The sequence below is a fragment of the Pholcus phalangioides genome, unplaced genomic scaffold (genome assembly GCF_987345545.1).
Source record: "Pholcus phalangioides strain wild (caught in Gottingen) unplaced genomic scaffold, Ppha-v1.0 ptg000001l_1, whole genome shotgun sequence".
Taxonomy (NCBI): Eukaryota; Metazoa; Arthropoda; class Arachnida; order Araneae; family Pholcidae; genus Pholcus; species Pholcus phalangioides.
Genome location: NW_028301594.1, coordinates 5,063,768 through 5,090,389, shown reverse-complemented (window position 1 = coordinate 5,090,389; position 26,622 = coordinate 5,063,768). Strand labels below are relative to the sequence as shown.

The 26,622-nt window shown below is 36.1% G+C and overlaps 1 protein-coding gene across 1 annotated transcript; it reads left to right on the top strand.

Annotated features, from left to right (window-relative positions):
- Nucleotides 1-1,591: 1,591 nt before the first annotated feature.
- On the top strand, nucleotides 1,592-20,743 carry LOC149089733 (T-cell activation inhibitor, mitochondrial). Its single transcript, XM_089241448.1, has 9 exons — nucleotides 1,592-1,701; nucleotides 7,772-7,922; nucleotides 9,396-9,519; nucleotides 11,144-11,399; nucleotides 11,583-11,803; nucleotides 15,694-15,785; nucleotides 17,259-17,503; nucleotides 17,676-17,807; nucleotides 20,440-20,743. The coding sequence occupies exons 1-9, from the start codon at nucleotides 1,673-1,675 to the stop codon at nucleotides 20,681-20,683; spliced, it is 1,494 nt and encodes a 497-aa protein (XP_089097574.1). The 5' UTR covers nucleotides 1,592-1,672; the 3' UTR covers nucleotides 20,684-20,743.
- The last annotated feature ends 5,879 nt before the right edge of the window (nucleotides 20,744-26,622 follow it).

Sequence of the window (26,622 nt, the reverse complement as noted above, 5' to 3'; positions counted from 1 at the left end):
ATCGACACGAATTAGCTAAATTCGGGTTTTTAACCAATCTATATTTCTTATCCAAATATTGTGACGACAGAGTCTCAACGTAATATTGCGTCGTTGATCGTAAAGTGGTTAATTCATTTATAAGTCCCTTCGAACCGAAACAATTTTTTCCATAAGAATCAGTATAAATTGAAATAATCCGTTCCTGCATACTCGAAGTTTTCTATTGTGAATTTTTGCAGCAGCTTCTGTGCATTACATGAAAATAATTAAAATTGTGTCACTGAAAAAAACAGTATCAAAAAGACGAAATTAAAACTGCTTGAGCCATGTCTAGTTTTATCAATATCACCTGTGAGGCTTTTCGAATAGACGTCATAATCATCATCAGCATCACTCTGAGGGACAAACACTGGATGATCCCCATTTTAATACAGAAATGCGGAAATTTAGTGGGGGTTGTCCGCCACATCAATAACAAATTGATTGAATTTTTGAAATATTGAGTTCGCTTAGGGTGGTATTCACCGACATGGTTTAAGCTATAATCACAATTTTTTGATAAGAGATCGACACGGATTGGTTAAATTCAGGGTTTTAACCAATCTATGTTGATCTCTTATCCAAAAATTGTAACTACGGGTTTAAACAAAGGCGGTGAATACGACCCTTAGAGATACGAAGCTCAGAAAATTAAATATAAAATAATGAGCCAGGCCTACTTTAGAGGTGGATATCCATGTAATAACATTGATTTCAACTTTTTATTTATATCTTCTCAAGCGCGAAAATGAGAATTAATGTCTCCGTATTGTCTTGTATTATCCAATTGCATCAATAGTTTAGGATGTTTTGAAATTATGGGCCCATATAAATTACATTGAAATTTCGCAACGAGCATTTTTTGAAGAAAAAACGGATCGATAACTTAAAGTTGAAAGAAATTTCGAAATATTTAGGTCCCATAAATAAACATAAAAAAAAAAAATGAATCGTTTTTTTTTTTATTTATATTTCTTTCATGAGTCGCACAGGAAGTCGCCATATTGGTTACCTTGTATGTCCCTCAAGAAAAAGGGAAATATCACGTGACCCAAAAAGCCTCATAATACCAGTGTCTCTGCCCGCAATACAATTTGGCCACAATATCCTCAAAGCTAAATTCATAGTTCTGTAAGATATTTGCTGCTAAAGTTTGTCAATGAGACAGCAAATGTAATTTGCAATATAAGTACTTTTCAATTAATTTTTAAAAAAGTATGCGGAGTTTCTTGAAGTTTTCTAAAATATCCTTTCCCCCTTTTTTTCTGTGCTTGCAAACCAAGAATAGTTCGTAAACCGAATCATTTTCCGTTCGGTGAGACAAGCTATTCGTAAACCGAATCATTTTCCGTTCGGTGAGACAAGCTATTCGTAAACCGAGGGTCGATCGTATTTGGGTTCCCGTATCTTCTCGAAAAAAATATGGTCAGATCAAGTATAGTTGCAAAACAATTTTTCCATTCTGTAGCGCCATCTACCAGAGTTCTTATTTACATACGTGATTGAACTTGACCTTCGATCCAGTGACCTCGCGATCGTGATGAGTAGGCGGATGGACCATGAGATGATTAACGGACTAATGATTCTGGTTTGTTTTTATTTACGTCGTCAGCAGAGCAGCCCAGAGGAAAAAAATTATATCGTCTGTTGAATGGCAAGAATTGTGAATTTCAGAAATTTGTAAGTTTAGAAGTTTTTATTTAAATGCACCGGCAACTTTTATTAACGTTTCCCTTGCCCCACGAACAAACGTTCTTCCGTCAACGCATCCCGAACGTTGAAATTCGATTCCTTATTTGGAAGAAATTGAAAAAAAATGAGATATAAAAATATTTGGTTGGCGCATAGATTTTTCAAGCCCTGTATTCATGGCCCCCACATCCTGTAGCGGGGCCCTTTAGGCTGGGGTCTTTTGTGGGTCCCCCGGTCAGACTTTTCACGGGCTCCTTCTGTTGTTAATTTATAGCTTGAGGAAGCAAAAAATGATGAGAACTGTCCCGGGCCCTAGGGCTAGAACCCTGTCAGCCCCCCCCCTTTGTGGGGGTCATGCCTGTATTACACTGTGAAAAAGTATAGGGCTTTGGAAAACGTCTAGATTTCTTTTCTCTAATTCCTTAAAACTGGTTTTTCTAGGAGCAGGTTTTCTGTGCAGCAAGACACACGCCGTCCACTCACCAATAAGAAAAGCAGTATCACTGTTTTCCTACAGACATAGGCATATGCAGAGGGGGGGGGGGTTGTTGAAGTTCTGACACCCCTCCCCCCCCTCTCAAGTCAAGATTATAATGTTGTTTTGCAGGAAAAAACATAAAACAACCCCTTGAAAAGAAAATAATCGAAAACCCTGTTGAGAAAATTCTGCCTACGCAGACAGCAACACTCCTCACGCCAGCACTTTACGTCAGGCATGATTGGCTGACTGCTTCTGGAGGAGTCGAGTGTGCCGCATATTTCGTGGATCTTTTTACGTTTGTTTTCTTTCCTTTCTCCCTCTTTCTTGTATTGTACAAATGCCAGTGCTAAATTTCCGGATACACCCATCCCCCGGGAAAGCTTCGATGTCTCTCTGAGATGGGAAGCGGGGTGTGTCCGGTCCTTCAATGTTCAATGTATTGTATAAAAATATATGGATGCGCGGATGCATCACCCAGGGTTGATAAAAAAACCGGGTTTTTTTGGTTTAAACCAGGTTTTTTTGGTTTAAATAGTATTAACATTAAAAACAATGAAATTTTCTGAAAAATCATTTGAACTTCCAATAATTAACTAAAATAAAATGTTTATTAATGTAATTAACACTATTCCCATGCTAATTAATCATTAAATATTTATTAAATTTTAACAAAAACCAACTTTTGCCATTTAATTATTTTTTGCTTAACTCAATGGATTACTGTGTGTTTGAAAATTCTTTTAATGTTATTATCAATCATATAATATATAAAGGTTTTTCTCCAGTTAGTTTCAGTATACTTAATTACGAAGCTATTTTGCAAAAAGTAATAAAAATTAGGTGAATATAATGCATTTAATGCAGCATAAATAATGCAGATTAATTAACGATGATTTACGATATACAGGGTGATTATAACTAAGGTTCTGATTTCAAAACACTGTAATAAAAGAGCGATTGTCAGAATGACTTGAAAATTGACATGAATATTCCTGAAAAAATGCAATTTTATTTGGTAAAGGGGAAAAAATACTTAAAAATGTAAAATTAATGACATCATCCAACATGTGGGAAATTTGCTCGCAGAATGGAAACGATAGCCAGTCATGGCAAAATTATAACTTAATTATAGCATTGCACGAGTCCATAATTCACGGAAATATCACAAAAAAAATGAAGTAATTGATTAAATAACTACAACTTACTCAAAAAATGTTAAATACACTCATTGCCATAAAAATTTGCGCACCCAGAAGAAGTCGTCGAAATAAAACTAAATTTTACACATGTAAGTACTACTTTGATATAAGTAAGTGATTAGAAAATCCAAGAAAAAAGATCATTTATTGCAGAAAAAAGTACAGATGAACAGAAGTTTTAGTACTCTGTTGGACCCCGTCTAGCGCGAATGCACGATGCAATACGAGCGGGCATTGAGGCATACAAGTTCTGTATGATGTCCTGAAACATCTCGTTCCACAGTTGCTGTAAATGCGCCTCTAGTTCGACCAACCTTGTAGGGTGTCCAACTTGCCGTCCCAAATGATCCCAGATATGCTCGATTGGTGACAAATTTAGGGATAGAACAGACCAGGGAAGGGTGGTAATGTGGCGGAGGCAGTCTTGTGACATCCTTGCTGTGTGTGGCCTAGCATTGTCTTGTTGAAAAATGGCTCCTGGGAGCCCTGTCATGAGTGGCAACACGTGGCTGAAGGATGTTATGGATGTACCGCTGGGCTGTCATTGTGCCATGGATCAATGTTAGGAGTGACCGTGTATCGTAAGCAATGGCACCCCATACCATGACACCAGCTGTGGGAGCGGTGTGTCGCTGTAAAGCGAAGGCAGGATTGAAGCGTTCACCACGGGGCCTCCACACACGAACACGATTGTCATCACTGCTCAAGTTGAATCTTGATTCGTCGCTGAAGACGACCTGGTTCCATTCTGTTGCAGTCTAATCCCGTCGTGCTCGACACCACTCCAAACGGAGGCGTTGGTGGTGGGTGTCATTGGCAGCACACGTAATGGGCGCCGCGATACCAGATGTCCTTCAGCCAAGCACCTTGCGATGGTTCGGGAAGACACAGGGGCCCGTAGTGAAGCTGCTGCCTGTGTCTGGATAGCGGCCAATGAGGCAGTTGGCTCTACACGTGCGTTTCGGATGATGTGACAGTCTTCTCGACGACTGGTCTGTCGAGGGCGTCCTGAACCTGGTCGCCGTGTAAATGACGTCTGTCTCTTCTGTCCACTGGTCCCAACACCTCCTCTCAGTAAAATCAGAACGGCCTAGTTGACGAGCTACTCGCTGAGCTGACCACCCAGCTTCCATCATCCCGATGATTCTTCCCCTATCGAACTCTGACAACTGCTCATATGGTCTTCGACGGCGGCGCAACGGCATGTCTACCTCAGCATTTCCTTTGCAAGCGATTAAATACACTCCAGCAAGCTCTGCTTACCTGTTTTATACTCCAAGGAGAACGAAGTTCAACGCCCTCTAGTGGCATTACGCAATGCGCAATCATTTGCGTATCTGCCCGACGTACCTTCAGGCCAACTTTCGTTTCGATCCCACAATTATTTCTTGGTGCAAATTTTTATGGCAATGAGTGTATGTTGTCCACCGCGTGTTCTGGCTATGAGGCTGAAAGCACAAAAATTCTTATTCAACAGCAGAATCGGAGTATGCCATGGTCATAATGTGGATGTGCTTGCAATTCAGCTTTATTAAACCAAACGCGCCCCCTTTCCCCCGTTCATATTCCTGAGGAATGAGGAACTTCTAACATATAGGGAATGTGCTGGAGATTACAATTCACCAAAGTTTGCAATCTGACTACTGTTTATAACATTTTGAGGTACTCCCACAGTCAGAAGTGGCAAGGGTTAAGGTGCATCCTGTCAAAATGGGTCTTCAGCAGCTGCTTTGCTGGTATTGCAATGTGCATCTTGATAGAAGTTCTATCCACACACTGATGCTGTGGAAGTGCTGAAATGATGTGGTTGCACAAAATAGATTATACTGCTGGCCAAGTACAGCATCATCTACTTGCACATTTTGCACTTTTTTCTTTTGCGAAAGAAACGTCCATTGCTTCAGGAGTATCCATGCAAATTTTCAGGTCATTCCTATCAGTACTTATTGTATAGTTTTGGAATCAAAACTTTTTCACGCTGAATCAAAAAAAAATCACGCTGTATATAGCTGATTATTTTTTATGAATCTGTTACTACTATACAGTAGAACCTTGATTAACTGGGCTTAACAGTGAAAGTATTAAAAAAACAACTATTGAATATTAAGACTGGGAGGTATACAGTAGGAGATGTGCTACTTCTTATGGGAAAGAAAATGAAAATGTATGTGAGGTAATGTAACAACTAGTACACTAGTCTTTGTCCTTTAAGGACAGCTATTTTGGCTAATAATGAACAAATATATTTTTCAGGGAAAAAAATGATATTTGGTGGTTTTTTTAAAAAAACCAGTTGGTTAAAACCAAGGTTTAAACCAACGTGGTTTAAACCAAACAACCCTGTCATCACCACAATAGGAAAACGCAAATGCTTAGCATAATAAAGTTACATGTTTCTACCCCGGCAAAATGGTCGTCTTATTCGATTTGCAAAAAAAACCTGCTTCTAAGAAAACCCGGCTTTTTTAAAAGCCATTGATTCCTTATTGCATTGCTGTGATGAAGAAACGGAAAAATGGAATGAATTTTTTCCATTTGCATGATGTATTTATAACTATCAAAATGGCCGCTACTGTCGTTCTAGGTAGAACTTTGTTTTATCTCTAAAGCTGGGGTTTCTCTAGAAGCAGTTTCTTCTGCGGTGCGTGAACTGAATATAGGGCTATTTCGTGTCAGCAGGAAATGTGTAACTTTATCACGCTACTTGTTTGTGTTTTCCTAGTGTGTTATCTGTTCTGTTTGCATGCTCACTTATTTTTGACATTTTGTAAGATAAAAAAAGGGGAAACCAAAAGGAAGGGGGAAAGAAAACAATAAAAGTGAACAGAATATCAGCAAAATGTGTGCCACATAAGGAATTTGATTCCCTCAGAAGTAGTCAGCCAATAACGCCCCCCTGTGAAGCGCTGTATTTTTGCGCTTTGTAGGGAGACAGTCGTACCACTTTTCCTATTGATGAGTATACTGCATGTTGCGCGAGGCAATTCACATTACACAGAAAACCTGCTCTTAGGAAAACCTGGCCGAAATTAAAAAATGTATAAAACTTATATTTTCGGAGTTCAAATTCCTCAAGATGAGAAAAACCATTAAATTTTAATAACCTGTGATTAAATGTGTAGGAGTAATCTTGTGTCAAAGTAGCTTTGCGGTCAGAATTGACAGAATCAACAAAAATGAAAAGTTGGTTCTGACAATGAATGAGTGAACGACAGGGAGTCCGCCACTGGACTTATCCCGTTGCCGAGATCTCTTCCAGCCTTTTGTGGCAGAGTCTGGAACAAATTGAGTGCACCTAACAGTCTGAGTGTGTAGCTAGTGTTGTATCTGATATTTCAGTGCTGCCATCTATACTTCAAATTGTGAGTGAAGTGTAATGATTGAATATTTGTAATATTGTAGGTCTTTTGCGCTCTGTGGCGAGACTTTTCAATGAGGAGATCGGCTTGCATTTGCACCTTGAAGTTGGGAACCGCAGAAAACCAACTTCAGCCAACCACCACTGTGTCGCCGGTGGGGTTCGAACCTGGATCCTTGTGATGCGAGTCTGTCACTAGGATCACTCGACCACCACAGTGGCTAGTCAGTTCATGGTAAATGCTGTTGCGCAGAAATTTACAGTTTCTCACGTTAAAGTGTCAAATGAACAATGCTTTATAATGTCAGCGTGAAAAGTGCCTGGTAGTCCTGTAAGTGGTTGAAAAGAGGTAGCAAATGTGAACGTTTGCCATTCTAAGAGAGATTTAGACAATATAGGACATGAAATTTACATTGTTTGCATGTTTGAGATATTTTATTTCATGGTAATATATAATATAATTCAAGCTCATTTATTATATTATAATAAATGCTTATCACACTGTAATGTAAGTCTTAAATCAGGGCTGAACAAATCTCGGATGCCAAGTCGTCATGGCAACAAAATAATAAGTATTAGTATTGGCACATAAAATTTTCTAAATGTGGTTGCTAAATTGGAGTCTGAGTGTGGCACAAAATTTTCTGATTTCATTACGCTAGGTCTTTTAAAATGATGATAGTAAAAAGAAATCTTTTTTAGGAGTGTTTTTGATCAATCACTTGGCTCCTAAGAAATTGGGCTGGCACCTAAATATTTTTTGGATTAGTCAAGCCCTGTCTTAAATAGCTTTTTTTTAGACCTATACTGTGGAACCTCTTGATAATGAAAATTTTGTCCGCTAACAGAATACATTGAGGCCTGTCAACGTCATTAAGAAAGGCGTGGCTGTTAATAGGAGGTTCCAGTATATTATATTACATGGTGTGACTAAGTATTTACCAAGGTTTTTCTTGTTTTAATCTTGAACTATGAATTTCAAGCTTTTAGTAACTGATTGATTTTTATTGTTAATTTCAGAGGTCATAAAGTATTCCTATTTAGCGCATGTAACACTGCATATAGATCATCACATGCGGCCTCCTTGACTCAACATGAAGTAGTTGCTGCCTTAAGGCCGTTTTATTTTGCTGTACACCCTGACTTATTCTGGCAGTTTCCTAAAGAGAAGGCAAGTTGAAAATCTATCTCTCTCACCCTTTTCTCCCTCCCTTACTTTTCACCCAATTTTTCTACGTTCAACAGTTCTGTGTCCCCCCTTAAACTGGAACCTAGGGGCAGAGGTCATTTGAAATCCCCCAGTAAATTTTTAAGGGGGTAAATTTTTATTAAATATATTGCGCTAAAATAGAGCAGCAGTCAAAATGACCGCCAGCGGCCCTTTTAGTGTTAATGACTACTCTACTTTTTGAATCCTCAAACTAAGCAAAAGAAAAATTAATAGACCAAATGATCCACATACACCCACCCAAATAACCTTAAAAACAATACAATTTCTGCTTTGGCAGAATCATTTATTGTAATCTACTGCATTTGTACTATTTGGCAATATATTGATGATTCCTTCCTCACTTAAAAGCAATTACACAAATTTTGTTGATAGGTTTTGATAATAAAAGTTGGAAAAGTAAGATAAAAACTAGAAAATAGAACATTTTATCCAAAAATATGACAAGTGGGATCCCTAAACAATGTCATTCTCCTGGCATTAGGAGGAATTCCAGAAAGAAGGTTTCCAATAAAAGTGCTTCATTTGTCAAAAACGATTACACTGGCATTGAGCAGTAAAATGTAAACAAATCCCTTTAGAAAAAAAGGATGGACAGTGCAGTAAAACCATCCGGTTAACCTGGACTTATTTACATTGGACCTTGTAATGTACACATTTTGCATTGTGCTTTGAAAGTGGTCTCGAAAAAGCCTCATTCTTAAATAATTTACAATTCTAAGTGATTTGAAAGTAGGTTTAAGTAATAGCTACATTCTTCTTAACCTTCTCGACACAAAATTTGATAGGTCGCAACTGGTGTTTTACAAACTCCACAAATGGAAAAAATATGCTAGGGAAAATTTTTATCGGGCTATAAACTATTGCTAAAAAATTGTAAAAAAGAAACATGAAAGTATACTGGCACTAAAAATATACATACAGTAAAATTTCCTCTTCTGCGGACACTCATATACATAGCACACAACACTTTCTGGCATGCCCCAATGTGTTAGAAATTCTTCAGGAGAACGTTTATAGAATTCATGTATGGTTAAGTGGTTGTAGTGTCACCTTCATACTGGCAGCAGTGGGCGCCGTTCATCGTCAACCTTCATATTATGTGGGTCCTTGTGATGGACTGGCACTACAGAGATTGAGATCTGAACAAGCTACTTGACTAAATTCTTTTCAAAATAACTGCAGAGTATAGAGGGAAATCGCTGTCCGTTAATAATTACCCTAATTTAGTTTTGTTTGTTTATTTCTATGAAATAACATTAATTTTTGAAAACAAAATTAGTTTTAAAAATGCAGTCTTGCACTTCAAAAAAAAAAATGTTTATCACTTTTAAATTCGTAGGATTCAGAATTTTATGAATGGAAATTTGAAGAAAATATTGTACAGTGTACACATAACTTGTTTTCATTTTACAGGAAATCAATGAAAACTCATTGAAGCTGCTTAATTCATATCTAGAGACACTGCTGAATAATCAACAAGCCAATCCAACTTCCGTTACATTCTGTCTTAGAAACCCAGTGAACAAAATTAGTACTGGTATGTATAATATTCACAGGAAACGTCAGGATGGATGAGATTTAAATACCTATTTACTTGCATGTAGTTAGTATGAAAGAGAATTTTAATTTAACTCTTTGATTTATTGGAGTTTGTGAGATATGTCGTCACCTTATAATGAAAACCTTGTACATCAAAATTTCCCAACTTAAGAGAAAGAGCAAAAAAATAAAGGATGGGATGTCTCACCGAATGACACACACAAGGAATTAATTTTTCCCTCTATTGGAGCAGATCGTTGCCAGTGTTTTTTTTCAAAAGCTGTAATAGGTGAGAATGGGATGTTCTCTGTCTAAAACTGTCGAAAAGTCATTTTTGACAAAAACTGATGTATAAGGTTTTTATTATAAGGCTGAAAAAAGATGCCCATAAAAGATATGGATGTTGACTATATATCTAAACCGTATCAAAAAATATAGCAGCCCAATGGATTGCTTCTCGATTTATCCCAATATGTTTATCATATTTCTTTTTAAACCTGTCAATTGTGTTAGAATTCACAACCCCATTAAAGAAAAGCTCTTTGCAACATCACAACGTAGAATTGTCCCTTACCTAGAGCTGTATACGGCTTCAACTACCCATCAGAAAATAGGGTCTGATTTCAGTTTTCTGATGTTGAACCTGTAATCTGATTCTAGACTAATCAGGTTACTAAAATTTTGGAATTTCATAATTGAAAAATATAAAGTCAGTTCTCTCTCTGACAGTCACCTTCTTTAGATAGGTAGAAAGGCATTAGAAATTTATTCTTGCCGCCTTTTTGAAATTGAAGGGTAAAAATGGCAAGCGCCGTGGCACAAAAATTCTAACGGTTTTTCACGTTAAAGTGTCAGGTGAGCAATGCTTGAGAACATAGTTTCCCAACCTTTTTGTCCAATCATCCCCCTTCAGAAATTTTTTTCCTCCCCCCCCCCCCACCAACGCAATCTAACCCATAGGATCTTATGTTATACCCACAGCTTCCACCACCCCCCGGAACTTTCCATCACCCCTAAGGGGACGTTAACACCCACGGTGGAAATCACTGCTTTAGAATGTCTGTGAAAAGTGCCTGGTAGTCCTCTAAGAGGTTCAAAAGAGCATGAAAACAGGTAGCAAATGTAAATGTCCCTACATGCTGAAAACCCCGTTTTTTGCTGTTTCCTAACATTTTCGTCTTTAGAACTTACAGCATTTGCCACTTTTACCCTTCAATTTATTTTTTACTAATGCTGTAAAAAAAATTTTCTTAATATTAAACATAATCATTGCATGTTGACCACAAGCACCAAACAAATGTATTAAAATCATACATTCACTTATACCAGCTTGATTGGTTTCTGTTATATATCACTTAAATTTTGTACTATGTTTTCCACATACAATTGAATTGACCTTGTTTAAAAAAAAAGACTGTTGTGTTTGTCAAGTGAGTGATTGGTTTGTCAAGCACAGGATGACTTTGAACAATTGAGGCTTTAAATTTAAAAGATATAGTATAAAAATGTGTGTTACATACAAATAGAGTTCAACAGAAATATATTTTTGTAAATCGTAAATGAATCGGTGCTAATGAATTAATTAATTTATTATTTTGTATTTATTCAGGTTCTTCTTTCAGATCCAGTTTTCAAAACAGTGAGTATTCAGCTTTTTGGTAGAGATTTAAGGGCGACAGTTCGTGACATACTATCATCATGCCAATTGCCAACTCACGGTCTTGACTCTATCGTTCCTGCCAAAAATACTCCTAAAACTAAGTCTGAGGATGCATTTTACAAAGATCAACAACCAATCAGAAATTGGTGGCAGAAACTTCATGCTACCGCACGTGAAGTTGAAGAACAGATAAGAAGTAAACCTGACAATGATTTCAGGTGATTTTGTACATAATTATTTACATTGTTAAACATAGTATTTCGCCAGTGGTAATCAAAGGGAAATGTAATCGGGTTACAGTGAATCAAGTTGGCAAGTAAAATTGATAAACTGTATCTTCATTATCCCTTATTGGTAAGATAAAATTGTTAAATAAATTTGAATAATTTTTTTTTTTTCAGTACATGGTTAAAGCAAAATGTGACTGAAGCAGAAAAGCGATTGAGGGCCTGCGAGCCATTAAGAGAAGAAACTAAAAGGCTTTGCTCTGAACTCAAATCCCTTCTGTCTCTGAGTGATATTATATGGAATTGTGGTTGGGGTATAACTCACTTCCGTGGTTGCTTATTGAGTTTTCGAGGTCTAGCAGCACAGCATAGGGATGCTATGTCAGTGTTGGAAGGTACTAAATTGTTTTGTGGTTATTCTGTTCTGCGAAAATTATTTCCTGTGTGTACAGTGAAACCTGTGTATATATATATATATATATAATGATACTGTCTATAATGATAAAAACATACTTATAACGATATTTTCTTTGGTCCCGGAGGAATTTTTATTCAATAGGAAATAGCGCAAATGCTCAAACTGTACAATAATAACTGTCTATATTAATATTTTTTTTAGGTACTGTATACTGTCCTTTTAAATTTAAGTAGAATCTTTTTTATCAACAGCAACAACCATTATGAATTGGCATCAACTCACAATTTTGTTCGAAAATTCAAAATTAAGTTCCTTAAAAATAGTAGTTAACTTGGGTTTAATTCCCTCTGTTTTTACCAGTTACTATAAGTCTAAGGGACGTTTTATTCCTTTCCAGAATTGCAATTTTCTACTTTGACTTTGTAATGGTATGAGTGGAGAGGGGACCACCCCATTCAAAATAAGTGCTTGTTGATTAACATAATTTTGATAAAAAATTATTTTTCTTACCACAATATCACAGTTATCCAGTAATGTCCGATGTCATTGACTGTAGTGCTGCAGTCTTCCAGAAAGGCCCATCCTATGGCTTCACCTGAATCAATGTTGTGTTGCTGTTACCATGCCATCCTTCTGAAGTGAAGGGAGTTCGCAAGATATGTAAATATGGCTTGATCGGTGCTAATTGGCTGCATCCTCTATTGCTGCCGCTATATAATATAACGATGGGATCGTCACATGGCTTACCTTTTTTGATTGCTTCAGTTCTCAGATAATCATCTAAACTCGGTTCAACCTGGGGAGCCTGTAAATTTGAGCTTATAGTTTCCCCATTGATACTTTTTCTGTATTCATGAGTGCGGCTTCTCAACGTAAGGACAATCGGATGATCAGAGGACTCGGAGCAGATGTCCGGAATATGGCCTGGACAGCATTTTCCATAGATTAGATATGATTGACCGATCGTAATCCGGGGAGATATGTGGTGATAAATTTCATTTTGTTAATGTCTAAATTGTAAATTCTGTAATTTTTTTGAGTTCATGATCTTGACTCTTGTTGTGTTGGATTGTTTCGTGATGATCCCTTAGATCCCATCTGTGAAAAGTAGTTTGACACAAAATGGGGGCCTGATTATCTGATTTCGATCCGGATGGTTCGGTTTCGGCCGGGATTGCCTGATTTCAACCAGTTTGGTCCAATCCTTTGATCTTGTGGTTGTATGATGATGGACATCACAAGCAATCCAACAGAGTCGGTACTTGTATTCAAATTTCTCTTTAGTACTTATCACTGCGTTCTTTTGTCCTTGATGTGACTCCGTTTTTGATGCTGTAGCAATGGGTTTATTTTTCTTTCCGTCGCTGCAGATCCATACTGTTACAACTTCAGTTGCGTAAAAATACAGTGGTACATTGAAATTTGACACTGATCCATTGGTGAACTAATAGACTTATATGGAAGATAAAGTCCCACAATTTGACACTGATCCATCATTGAACTAATGTCAAATTTGACATTAGTTCAATGATGGATCAGTGTCAAATTGTGGGACTTTATCTTCCATATAAGTCTATGAAAAATAGATTTATTCATTGCCTGACACTCCCATCCCATTACTCTTTCCCTGGAAGGAGAACAAAATATACCATGATATTTACTCTTTATGCATTTTATTTCAAATTACAAACAACTAATTAATTTTACTTTAAACTTGATTTACTTAACTAATTAACTTTTACACTAAATTACAATCAACACTGTTAGGGTTGAGGAGGCAAATATATTGTCTAGCCTGTGGGATGTTAGAAGGGTAAAAAGTTTTACCCTTAGAAAAAAGGTATTTTAATACTATGTTTTATTCTATTTTTTTTAATACATGGCCCATTTCTAAGGGTAGGGGCAAGTGCCTGAATTTTCAACTAAGCATTGAAGGCAGGCTGTTTTGTTGCCCGCTTTCTGCAGACTTTCTAATAGGGGGACCAGTTCACATTTGCGCTTTGAAGCTGGACAACCACAGAAAATAAACTTCAGTCAATCATCATAGAACGTGAGGATTTAGTAGCAATTGGGTAGTTTTTATGGTTTCTGGCAATTATCTGTGAAACAAATTGTTTCTGAGTTTCATCTTTAGTGAGAATGTTATTGTTATCCTGGGCGAGTTTCACACCACTTCCTGCAATGTCATTCACAACTGTCTTTTCACATTTTTCCGATCCACTTTTCTAACCAGGATAATTTTTCCATGTAGAAGGGTCATTGTCGATGAAATGGGTGCTGATAGAAAATCTCGTGAGAAATGTTTTTGTACCACAAGTTACAAAAGACAAAATGTTAGTGTTTGTAAAGGAAGAAATATTGTTTTGGTGCAGAATGTACCTCTTCAGTTGATTTTTTATCTTCACTTTTTTTTTTTGCATCCAGCATAACTTGAGCCATATTTGTCTTAACCATTGTTGGAACATTGTCATCAAATAATGATGCCAGTTTCAGAAACTAAGTACCAGAGATGGTTGGAATTTATTTTTTTTGCAGCAAATAGGAAATCCTGATAAGATGCTTTAATTCAAAACTCATTCAGTATTACAATAACATTCTCACAAAAGATGAATCAGAGAAACAATTTGTTTTACCTATCGTTGCCGGAGACTATATGAAAATACCCAACTGCTGCTAAATCCCCTCTTAGGAAAAAATAATGTTCAATATTTGTTTGCATTATGTTTTGATTCGATAAAAAGTATTTCTGTAAATAAAAATGTGCTTCTCTGGTAAAATTTATTTCATGTTATTCTCAGGTATTTTTCGAATTAACTTATGGCAAATTTGATTCAGAATGTTTTTAAACAATTGCTAGGGTTGTCTGGATATTGTCCTCATAAATTTCTCTAAGAAGAAAAAATAAAATGGTTGAGATAGGGAAGAGTATACCACTTTTTTGAATGGAATTTAATTATTGAATATAGGAAATTAACATTGCTTACTATGTATGTTCCAACTTCAAGGCACTTGAGGGTCACGTAGCAGGTGTCTGATTGAGATAAAATTTTGCACAGATTATTTTTGTTGATTGAAACAGGATTAGAGTGGGTGGGAGCTGAACCTTGAAAAAGTTGAAAAATAAGGGTCACTCTTGCAAGTACAGCACAATGCCCACATGATCCCACAGCACCGATTATTCCAGATGATAAAAAGCTTTTAGAATTTTTCATTGATTGTAGGTTCATTTCTGTTAGGAACCTTCATTGCACACACTCATTATATTTTCTTTTCATTGCTAAAACGTTGTTGCAGTTGACCTAAAAAAGTCATATCCTTATCTACACGGCATCTGCAACTTTTAAGTATTTTATTTTGATTTTTATGCCCCACCCCTTTTTTGTATTACTGTTTTAATCTTTATAGACATATTCTTGAATTTCAGTAGCAAAAATTATATTTCAGATGCTTTTATATTAATATTTTAAAAAATGAAGTAAAAATTAACATGAACAGTCAGTGCAAACTCCAACACAGCTGAAAAAGAAATTAATAAGAAATCAAGACTTTGGAGCACAAAGGATATAAAACACACACTCTTAACATTGCATTTATACTCCCTTGTTCTTCAGACCTCTCAAACATCTGGCAATGTTGCATGCACTCATGCTTACATATACACAGTCCATAAGAATTTGAGAATCAAATTTTGAGATACTACTGCATTCAATATAACGTGTGCTGCAATGTGAAATTTAGTACTCTTACTCATTAGTGAAAACTAATTGAATACTGTAATAGATGGGCATACAGGTGATGCTAAAGTATCAGAAAAATTTTGAGTATACAGTTATCACAAACTAGAAGAAGTTTCTTTGTTTTTTTCAGGCCGCACTATAATCTTTGGCAAGCAAACAGGAGTGAGCTTTGACGGGCATATCATATTGAGTAGTGAAGACGTCAGGAACAATTGGCTTGATGTAAGGATTTTATGTTGCTTTTCATTTTTTTAAAACAATTATTACACTACTAGTGCCATCTTAACTCATTGCCTGGGGACCTCAAGTGAAGAGGGGCCCTCACAAAAATTAGATCTGGTTGAAATTTTCAAGAGTGAGCACATCATATTTTCCAGGGAGCACCTCACAAAAATCACGGCCTGGGGGGGGGGGGGGGGGGCTCATGATGCTCTTAAGACAGCCCTGTACACTGTCCCTTGACCCACAGGACAGGTTGTGCAAACCTGGTGTAGAGGATCCTCTCAACCATCGTAAAGTAGGTATGCACAGCCTCCAGCCCACACAAAGGGGGCACCAAAGCAGAATATGCTGAAATCTGCGACATACGTCGCAGAACAATTTTGAAGAATTTTTAAAAATGTGTTTAAAAATATTTAAAAACACTAATACATGTAAGGGGATTTTTACTGCAGAACATTTCCAGTCAGCCAAGGGCTTGTCGCAGAACAGTGCTAAACATTCTGCTTTGGGGCAAAGGGGACTGCCCACAGAAGGTGTTTTTATAAAAGTATCAATGTAAACACTGGTACGGGGTGATTATAAAAAAACTATCCTGACATATGGGCCCCTAACTATCATACCATTCACAGTAACTGAATGAAATTTTGGCATAAGGTACTTTGAGGTATGCGCTCAAGAATGATATGGAAAACAACAGTGTCACTCTAACAGTTACGGTTACAGTGAGAAAATTTCAAAAATATCAAATGGCAACACCAAGTTTTTTGTATTGGAATGCAATCTCCATACTGAAAAGCACTAAATAGCGTTGGAATGGCACCTGTAGCACTAAAATCCCCGGAGCTAGGCAAGGAAAAAGTAAAAAGGACTTTGCCGTGCACCAGAGCATTAATGTTCATTTCATTCGTCACACCGGTTCTTCGGCTGAGATCCCAGCCTGATTAGTCCTCCACAAGGTCATGTGGAAAATTTGTGAAACACATTAAAATGCTTTATTTTATGCTGCTTCTCTGTCCTTATTGGTTGTCCTCACTTTTAGCCTATCTACCGCCGGTGATTTTCATGCTACAGTTGCCGTTCGAACGCTATTTAGGGTTTTTCACAATGGAGATCACATTCCAATACAAAAAACTTGGTGTTGCCATTCGATATTTTCAAAATTTTCTCACTGTAACCGTAACTGTTAGTGACACTGTTGTTTTCCATATCATTCTTGAGCGCATACATCAAAATACCTTATGCCAAAATTTCATTCAGTTTCTGTGAATGGTATGATAGTTAGGGGCCCATATGTCAGGATAGTTTTTTTATAATCACCCTGTATATATCAGTTTGTGGCCTGTGAGCAGTAATCATCTCTAGTATCTGGTTAATAAATTTTTGTACTATCCATGTCCCCACTTTTTTTTTTTGCAACCCTCAATATTTTTATAATGAAGGAAAAAACAACTTTGACAATTTGAAATTTTTCAGATGATCCAATCTATAGACCAGTTTGATTCCTTGCTGCAGCAAATACCACAAGCAAAAAGAGATCTTTCGGAAGGACTGAGGGGAATAACTATTGATCATCGAAAGTTCCAGCCGACAGTCATGGTTCAAAAGTACATACAGCAGCTGGGAAAATTGACATCAGCCTTATACAAGTACAGATGGAAAAATGGATATCCAGCTATCTGGCCTAAGCGGCTTGAAAAATTCCAACTCGTTGTGGAATGGTAAATAGAGTTTTATGTACAAGTTTTTCAATTTCAAAATTTTATAGGAAATATGACCAGAATTTTTCATTTTGTAAGTAAACAAAGCTTTTAGAGGGGTAGGTCTGAGCTAATTCTGAAACATTTTAATTTAATAAATAGTTTTTTATTTTATCCCTTTCGTTACTTACAGTGAAGCTGGACCTCTCATGCTATCTCCGACGGGTCAATTTATTGTGCCTGCATCCTGCCCAGCATTCCTTCTAGTCGATTTTATCACAAAAAACATGCTGGAGGCAGATCTTTTACTAGAAAAATATGCAAAGTATGTGGTTTTTTTCATCATTTATGAAAGTTATTGGCATGTACAATATGTTTGACAATTCCATATTTCATCATTTACAAATTCATAACAGTTTTTGGATTGGTGATTTTAACTTTTGGATTGGCGAAGTTCTAATAATACCCATAGGTGGAGATAGACTTGGAAGTCTGGGGGGGGGGGGCACGATGATGATGTCAATTCATATATACATTAGATCAGTCGACTCCACCCCCACGCTTCCCATATCTCCGCCCATGATACCATTGATATAATGGTTGTAAAATTTAAAATGAAATAAGTGGTAAAAAACGCTATTTCATTGCGAAACCATCTGTTGTTCGTGAATGAGCAGAGCGATTGTCCAAAATAAGTATCGTTTTTTTTCTCTCTTTACACATAACAATTTTTTAGCTTCTGCAAACATCAGTCAAAAATTTCAGATGCCATGAACATCTGTTACTTTCATAGTCCTCGGGTTTTCAGGTTCCAAACAGTAGGAAGTAATCTTGCAAATCTTTGACAATCACCATAAAAACGAATTTTGCAATAGTCAAACACGAGTAAGACAAATATGAAGTGCTGAAAAACATTTTGAATTAACTAAATTTTGTATATCTATTAAGTATTATTTAAAATTTCTGATCCGCATTATAACTGCCACAGTGGAAATTACTGAACCCTCTGAAAAATCCCACACATTTTTTCAAAAAGAATTTAATTCTGAAAGGACGAGGGATATCTTGTAATTGTCGAGATTAAATGTATCGAGTTATCTCATAATTCTCGCTGTTAAAAGTTAACCACCAAACAGAGATTTGATCATGTCCAACATGAAAAATATTTAATGTGTATTAAGCAAAAATTTGTATCAAGCAAGTTTGCATTCTACGGTATGTGGGAGAACAATGTCATAAAATCATTCAAACTAACCAAAGTCTGAAATTTATCGTGATAACTAGAGCCCGGAAGTTTAGGCTTTAGAAATAATCAAAATAGACAGGCAAAGGCACTAAAAAAAAGACATTAATGGAAAAAAAGAAAAGTAATGATATTAAAAGTTTGAAAACTGGCTAAAATCTTGGCTACACTCAATCTACTGTTTAGATAATAGATTATAATAACTGCATTATTACCCAAGTTAGTTAGATATTATCATGCCAAAGAAAATGTATTTGTGTCCCTCAAGATTAGGTAGGAGTTCAGTTCAATCGAATACTTCATATGTAGTTAGCTAATGTGCAAAAATAGTGCTAGCTGAAATTGAAGAATAATTATATCAAAATTATAACATTTTTCAAATGGAATTATTTAAAGAAAAAATTTTCATAATAATGACCTATTTTCTTCAAAAGTTAAATATTAAGCTTTGTGTTCGGTCGGTCTGCATCGAGTTTAAAAAATCTCTCTCGAATTCTGGACATGGTTTTTGCATATCTGAAATAACTTGCCATGATTGTTAAGTTTATTTATCTGTGGTGTAAAAAATGGAATCAAAATAACATGGGCTAGAGCCCTGTCATCTTCCATACCGCTCTTTTGTAGCTATGTCAGCAAAAAGCCTATTAGGGCAGTCACCGGTGGACTACATTACTCAACTACAATGCTGTGCACTGCACGAGCAACACATGTGGAGAAACAAACATCTAAATTATTCTCAGCTTTTCTCTTGTACATGGGTTGCTTTTGTCTAGAACTCACATTCTTGATGCAAATTTGACGGTATTTTGATTGAAATCTATGTATAGCAGAGATGAAAAGTCTTTGTTACTTCTGTGCCTAATACCAATTTTCCTATATCTCAGGCACTTATGCCTATTTATGTTTAAATAGGGCCGGGAAGGAAAGCTTTCTGATGAGAATCAATACTAAGGGTTAAAAATTTTAGTAGGAGAAATTTTTTTTGAAGTGCTGCTCATTGTAAAAATATTTAAGTTCTACAGACAATGGTTTCTAAAATTCACAAATATGTCAAAATAGGCATTTATCGCAGAAAAATCCCAAAAGATATTTTTATTAAAAAAAGGTTAAAAAAACATTTATGGCATTTTGCCTGAACTTCTGGTCTCTCTAATGATAACATTGAATCGGGTTGACATAAGTGGGTCTCAGGCAACATATATCAAGAGAAATTTTCCCCCATTTGAATTTAGTCAACAATGAAAATAATAAATGGCGAGTTGCTAGGGTGGTTGAGTTGTGATTTCCCCATTCTTTTATACAGCGAAACCTATAATATGAAACGGAATGTCAAGAGGCTGAAGTAATATTCTGTTTTTGACAAATTTTTGTTTTATAACGCTGCAAACCAAAGCACTAATCATTGAACAAACTATATTTTGATTCCGTTTAACACAGGTTTCCATCTCATACAGTGTCCACCTTAAACAGGTTCCACTGTATCAGTTTATCAAACACTATACTGAAAGTTTCTAATGAGAAATGATACATCAGTTGTGTGATGTGAAGGAAATGGGTCTTAGGGGATCTGTCACCCCCGGTAATGTGAGAAAATAACTGTTTATTCAATGATTGCTATAGGATTTACTTGATCAAGGCCACTGTCACATCTCAGTTTAGTCTTTTCTTATCCAAAAAAAAGTTGTGTTAATTTTTTTTCCTCTCTTAATTTCAGGGCTAAGGCTGAAGAATCTGACATTTATATGAAATGCATGTCTGAGTTAGGCTTGAGTTCGCTTGAGAAAGATGATAATGTGACGCCTGATCTGATGGTCGAATGCTGCAAGCGGCTCTTGAAGCAACCTCCAGGTTTTAAGAGAAATCTTCGTGACTTGAGATTACGCATCTCTCATTATTATTCTGTTTTACAAGACGGTGATATTTGCATACCTTGGAATTGGAAACAACTCCCAAGTTGATGTGGAGGATATGTGTTATCGCAACTAATATTTAGCAATAAAAGTTTTTAGACAATTTCATTTTAGTGCTTTTTCAACAATTACTGATGTTCAACACCAAACTTTTGAGGCAAAAGAGCCAACCTCCTCTCTCACGATTTGGGTGAAGAAAATTTTAAAGTAACACACAGTTGAGTTTATTTAATGGCACTACACCAGCTCATATCCATAAAAATGATTCTGTATAGTCTGGGCTGCAGCAAGATGGTCTGGAAGTGAAATGATAATGTACATATCTAGACCTAAAGATACAAGAAACACTGAAGCTTTTGATGCGAGTCCGAAAAGCAATTCCCAGCAATTAGAAATCATTGTCTGCATTTAATAATTGTGTGCTTGAGCTGTGAAACCTCTTTAATTTTATTTTTCCCACTGTTCAATTTTAATACCAAGCAAGACATGCAAATTCAAAAAATGTAAAGTTTTATAAATTAAACTACTTTCTAATTTTACATCGGAACCACATACAGGTACCCAAAGAACTGCAGTTTGCAGACTCCCTGTCTGTGCTAATGAGTGTTTCTATTACTTTGGGCTCAAGTTTATATATTTTTTCTTCACAGAAATAGAAGAAAAAAAACAGGATTGAAACACATTTTTATCCTATATTCAGTTGAACGAAACGGTGTACGTCATTTAATCTTGCTAAATGCATTAAACTTCGATATCACATAGCTCGTAAAAACAGCATCTCATATCTAGTGGAGATCATTCTAATCGTTAAACCATATACACCAGGGTTTTCAAACTTTTTCTCACTGCGGTTACCCTCAACTTTCAAAATCTGTCGACACTCTGAAAGATAAGGTGTGTGTAATCTGGTCGGGTTTAACTGAATTACCTCCCTAACACTTCCATTGTAAAAGGATATCGTGCACAGTTAAAAGGGTTAGGTTTGAGAATTTAGAAATATTGCAAACTGATTTGACGCAGCGATGACTATATAGCTTGAAAGCGCCTCAATCCTTGTCCGACTCTGTTCTAGTGTCGAATTTGATTGGACGTGCGTGATCATAGACGTAAAATCAGGATTTTCTTCCGTGTAACCTTTTGCATGTTGCTTTGGCGCTATTTCTTTTTTCAAGCAACTGTGACGTCATAGAAATGTCACAGTAGACCGCGAGGCTACCGTAACTTTTGATCCATTTGGCACCACCATATTTCCTAGCGACATTTAATAATGGATATTCTAAATTTATTATTCTATTCTTCGGCAACCAGGATTGATGCAGTGGGAAGTTCACGGGACGCTTAAAGCGAAGGTTATGAGTTCGAGTCCCTTCGTAAAAATCCAATTTTTTTTTTTCTAGCATCTTCGTTTGAAAAGTTTAATTTCTTATCACATTTAATTTTTTTCTTTTAACCGTTGCACGGGATAAACATGATTTATTATATTATAATTCACCACAAATTCTCAGACGCACGGGAAGGGGGGGGGGGTCTCCCAAACAGCGAACTTGGCGATACAGGGGGAATGGGGGGGGGGCCACCCCCGTATAATAAGTTATCGTTTATTGAATCACTAAAAAATGTTTTTTGTTTTTTTTCTGATTTAATCAAAATGTGGTTCAGTTGCATCAAGTTGACAATAGTAACGGCTCGCGAAGCTGGGCCCTGCTATCATTTATTGATTCATAATGCTGATAGATTCATTAGAAAACCAAACATAGAAATTGTGTTTCGGCAAGCCACTGTATTTATTGCATGTCAATATAATTATTATTATATAATATATATCGTTATTATTATGATCGTTATAGTATTATAGTTAAATTATATCATTGTAATTTATTATCGTGTGAGCAAACGAGACGTAATGACAAAATAAAAGCAAAATCGTTAATAGACGCTGGTGTTTGGCGATAAGTTGCCAAACGTAACAGCAGGAGGTACACTTTACACATACGGTGATGTTTCCATAACGTCACAGTAGCCTTATTCTGATTGGCTGATAATGTCAAAAATATAAACAAAATCGTCATAACTACGAAGAACAGCCAAAACTAGAGAGGAAATCCTTAATCAGATGTCATTGATCACTTGATACTAACTATCCAATCAAATCCGACACTAGAAAAGAGTCGGACAAGTGTGGAGGTGCTTGTTATAGCTTTGCTCTTCTTAAAGTCAAATATAGCTCACATATACAGTTGAACCTTGCAAAGTGCCAACTCGCCCATTAACCATTTTTAATAGTTTTATAAATTCCAGATCTACATTATAACTGTCATTGTGTGGAAATTACCAAACCTATAAAATGCCACATCTTCCCCCCCCTCTAATTTTATGCAGGTGACAGTGCTTGCCCCCCCCCCCCCCCAAACTCTCAGAACAAAATAACCAAGAGAGAAATACTTTCTATTCTATATAAAAAAACTTTCTATAAAATATTTTTTTCTATTATTTATAGTAGCTACACCCGGCGCTGCACAGGTTTTGTTCAATTACTGGAAGGATTAAAAAAGTGACAAACCATTGTAAAGGTATATACATGTCTGAAGCGCATTACTAGAGAACCACGGTTACCAAAGTAAACATTTTGAAAGTGATTGCTGGGGCTCAGATACCATTGTTGCCTGACAGTCTTTTGTTCCAATTACTTGTAAAATATACCTTCATTAATGAACATTCTTCTTAATGAAACCAGATTTTTTTTTTCTCCAATAACTCTCAATCCAATCTCGTCTGTTATCACCACAAAATCTGAGTCATGACAGCACTCATTTGTCTGGGGAAAATATATTGTAAAACTTGTGTATGTTTGTTAAACAATTTTTCTTTGACTCAAAAGTGTTCCTGACTCTGCTACAACGCTGGGCTGGAAGAGATCTAGGAAATAAGTCAACACCATCTATGGCAGAAAGCTTTGGTGCGAAGTTTGTGATGTCACTGAAGGTGGTCATCTCACCTATAGCAGGCCACTGCATGCACTATCTTCACTCTTTTTTGTAATATATCCTATGGCTATTGGCGAGATAAAATTCTTCAATGACGTCACAAGCTTTGTGCAGAGGTCTTCTGCTATAGTTGGTGTTAGATAAGCCCAGTGGCATTCATTATACTCGTGGGACAAAAAAAAAAAAACACTGTCCATAAAAAGAGGGGTGACCATATTGAGAGTGGGATCTGGTTGAAACTATAATACAGTACAACATCCCTTAATGGACACTTTTCTGATCGGCGGTCATAGGGCTTTAATGTATTTTACTCTGTTCATAGGCGGAGATAGATTGGAAGTCGGGGGCATGATGTCAATTCATATATACATTAGATCAGTCGACTCCACCTTTGACGCTGGGCTCCCTGTATCTCCGCCCATGTCTCTGTTAGTGGACAGGCAAAATCAGTAATTTTTTTTCCAGACTCCGTTCGATTGATAAATTCTTTATCATATTGAACTAAGATTGTTTAATTCTGAGCTGGTGTTGGTAAATTGTCAATTATTTAATCAACTGAGCATATCCATGGTCCTGGATGGTGGATTTGAAGGGTAATCAGCATTAAAATTGAAAAATAAGTCACTGGTCTCACGGACCACAGACTTATGTAATGGAATACGAGAAGGGGGCTATTAAATAAATTTAAGAGAATCTACTAATATTCTCTACTTCAGTGCGTGAAATAAGGAAGGGTTGTCTCTCCTGGGGTGTAGATGGCAGAATGCAAGACTGCCTGGCATATAGGCACATGCAGAATTTTTTCTTCTCGGGGAAGGGTAAGTTTTTCCCCCCCTCAAAATTACACTATAATCACGGCTGTGGGGGGGATTAGAACTCCAACCCCCCCCCCCCGCATACGCCAACGGTGTCTGGGTTAGAGTCCCTGGTGACTTTTCTTACAGAGTTAACCTAAGCATAAAATGCGGGAAATATGTTTGTTTCTAAAATATAACGTTTTTAAGAGCGATATACTATGAAAGGGGTGAAAAAAAAGTAAAAAGTCCACTGCGGATCCTTCCATAATCAATGCACCACCTGGAGGTGGTCATATGATGTTTTTTGCTATTTGTTTCCGCAGACCACAATTTGTTTGCCTCCGATTGCTTAATCAGTGGTTGCAGACAAAGGATTGGCAAAAACCCACCCCACTACTTTTTCATGTTTATGATACTGGAGCATGAGGAAAGCAAGTTATATGCTGTAGCCTATATAATTGACTTAGCAATAAATGGCAATTATTTATGTAATTATATCAGTGGTGGCTCATTACAGAAAATTCTTGGGGGGGGGGGGGAAACCATCATTTTACATATTATGATAAATGGGTTTATGAAATCTAAATAGCGTTGAATACATAGATTTATTAATGCATTTCTCTTTAGGTAGAGTATGACAATTCAATACCATTATTAAAAAGCAATGTTTGTAAGTGCACAGCGTTTTAAGGTATAGTTTTTCCAAGTTGAGCAAAATCAGACCAACCCTGGTCGCTGAACACCAATGATTCTGAATGCTGGTGATGTTGGTTGACGTGTGAAGAAAGCCAACATTATAAGACTGATGATGCTATTGTTTTCTAATTTAATTTTTGTTGCAAAATATGTGTAGTGCACATGTCGTACAAATAATTGGTTTAATGAAAAGATATAAATTTTTCACTTTTCCCACAATAAGACATACATATTAAAATGTTTAGAAGCCAAACGTCATATCAATATGAAAGTCGTATAAATGAGGTTCCACTCCCAATTAGCGGACGAAAGTTTTGGTCTCATGAGTCTGTTATTCTGAGATTCTACTGTATTAACAATAACTGAGATATCATTTAAAAATGAACAAAATTCTGACAAAATAACATGCATTTAAAACCATGAAACTACATAATGCACTGAGAGGCAATTACTATTGCAAAATTAATATATTTATAGCTTTTGAAAAAACTGATCAATGTTTGGTAGATTTCACTGATTATTCCAACTCCGAAATATATTTTCAGTTGCGAGACTAACAAATCCATTCAATCATTGTTTACATGAAAATGTAGAGATGTGAGAATATTCTCCTGGATGTAAAAATTGGAGAATATTCATTATTTAAAAGAAAAATTTAAATTTTTTTACTAATTGTTTATATTGTGAAATATAAATCAGTTTTCATTGCCTGAAACATTTACAACAAAATTTTTGGTATAATCACCCCCAATGACAACTTTAGTTTGAGAATATTCTCCAGGTCATGATGAGGTGTTTTAAAAGTTTGGTTATAAAGTTCAAAACAAAAGAAATTAAACCAAAATTGATTGATAAAGGAAGCTATCCTTATATAATCACCTTCATTCTAAGATACAGAACTGTTGTTTTCTTCAATGCACATACACTTAAATTCTGTATCACTCACATTTCTTTAAAAGTTGTGTAATTCAGCCATGTTGGTTTAGTTTTCTTGCTTTCAAACTTTAATATTCCCATCTTCTTGACGGGAAGAGAGACAGAATATTCTCTCAAACGACTATTATTATAAATTAGTAGAGAATATTATTAAAAATAATTATTATTCTCAAGTTATTTATCGAGATTATTTATTATAATACATATTACACATATTCTTGATAATACTCTCTGGAAAGATTTCTTTAACTGAAGAATATTCTCGGGAATTACTATTGTTAATAACTTCAATATAATTATTATTTTCTATAAGAATATTCTCCAGTAATTTATGAAAGTAGTCCTTCCTGAGAATATTCTCAAGGATATTATATGTAACTATATTATAAATAAGAGAATATTCTCATCAACTTATAAGAGTATTCTGAAGTTATTTATAATAGTAGTCCTAGCAGAGAATATTCTCTGAAAGATTATTCTCGAGAATTTTACATCTCTATGAAAATGTATTTGGGTTGATCCAGTACTTTAAAAATGTCTGAATATTTTTGACACAGCTTCCTTGATCCCACAC

Bases quoted from the DNA above. Each gene is read 5' to 3' on its own strand.
- LOC149089733 (XM_089241448.1), top strand. From the start codon at position 1,673: ATGGCAAGAATTGTGAATTTCAGAAATTT. The intron at 7,923-9,395 runs GCAAGTTGAAAA...TTCATTTTACAG, and splicing joins GGCAGTTTCCTAAAGAGAAG to GAAATCAATGAAAACTCATT. The intron at 17,504-17,675 runs GTAAATAGAGTT...CGTTACTTACAG, and splicing joins TTCCAACTCGTTGTGGAATG to TGAAGCTGGACCTCTCATGC.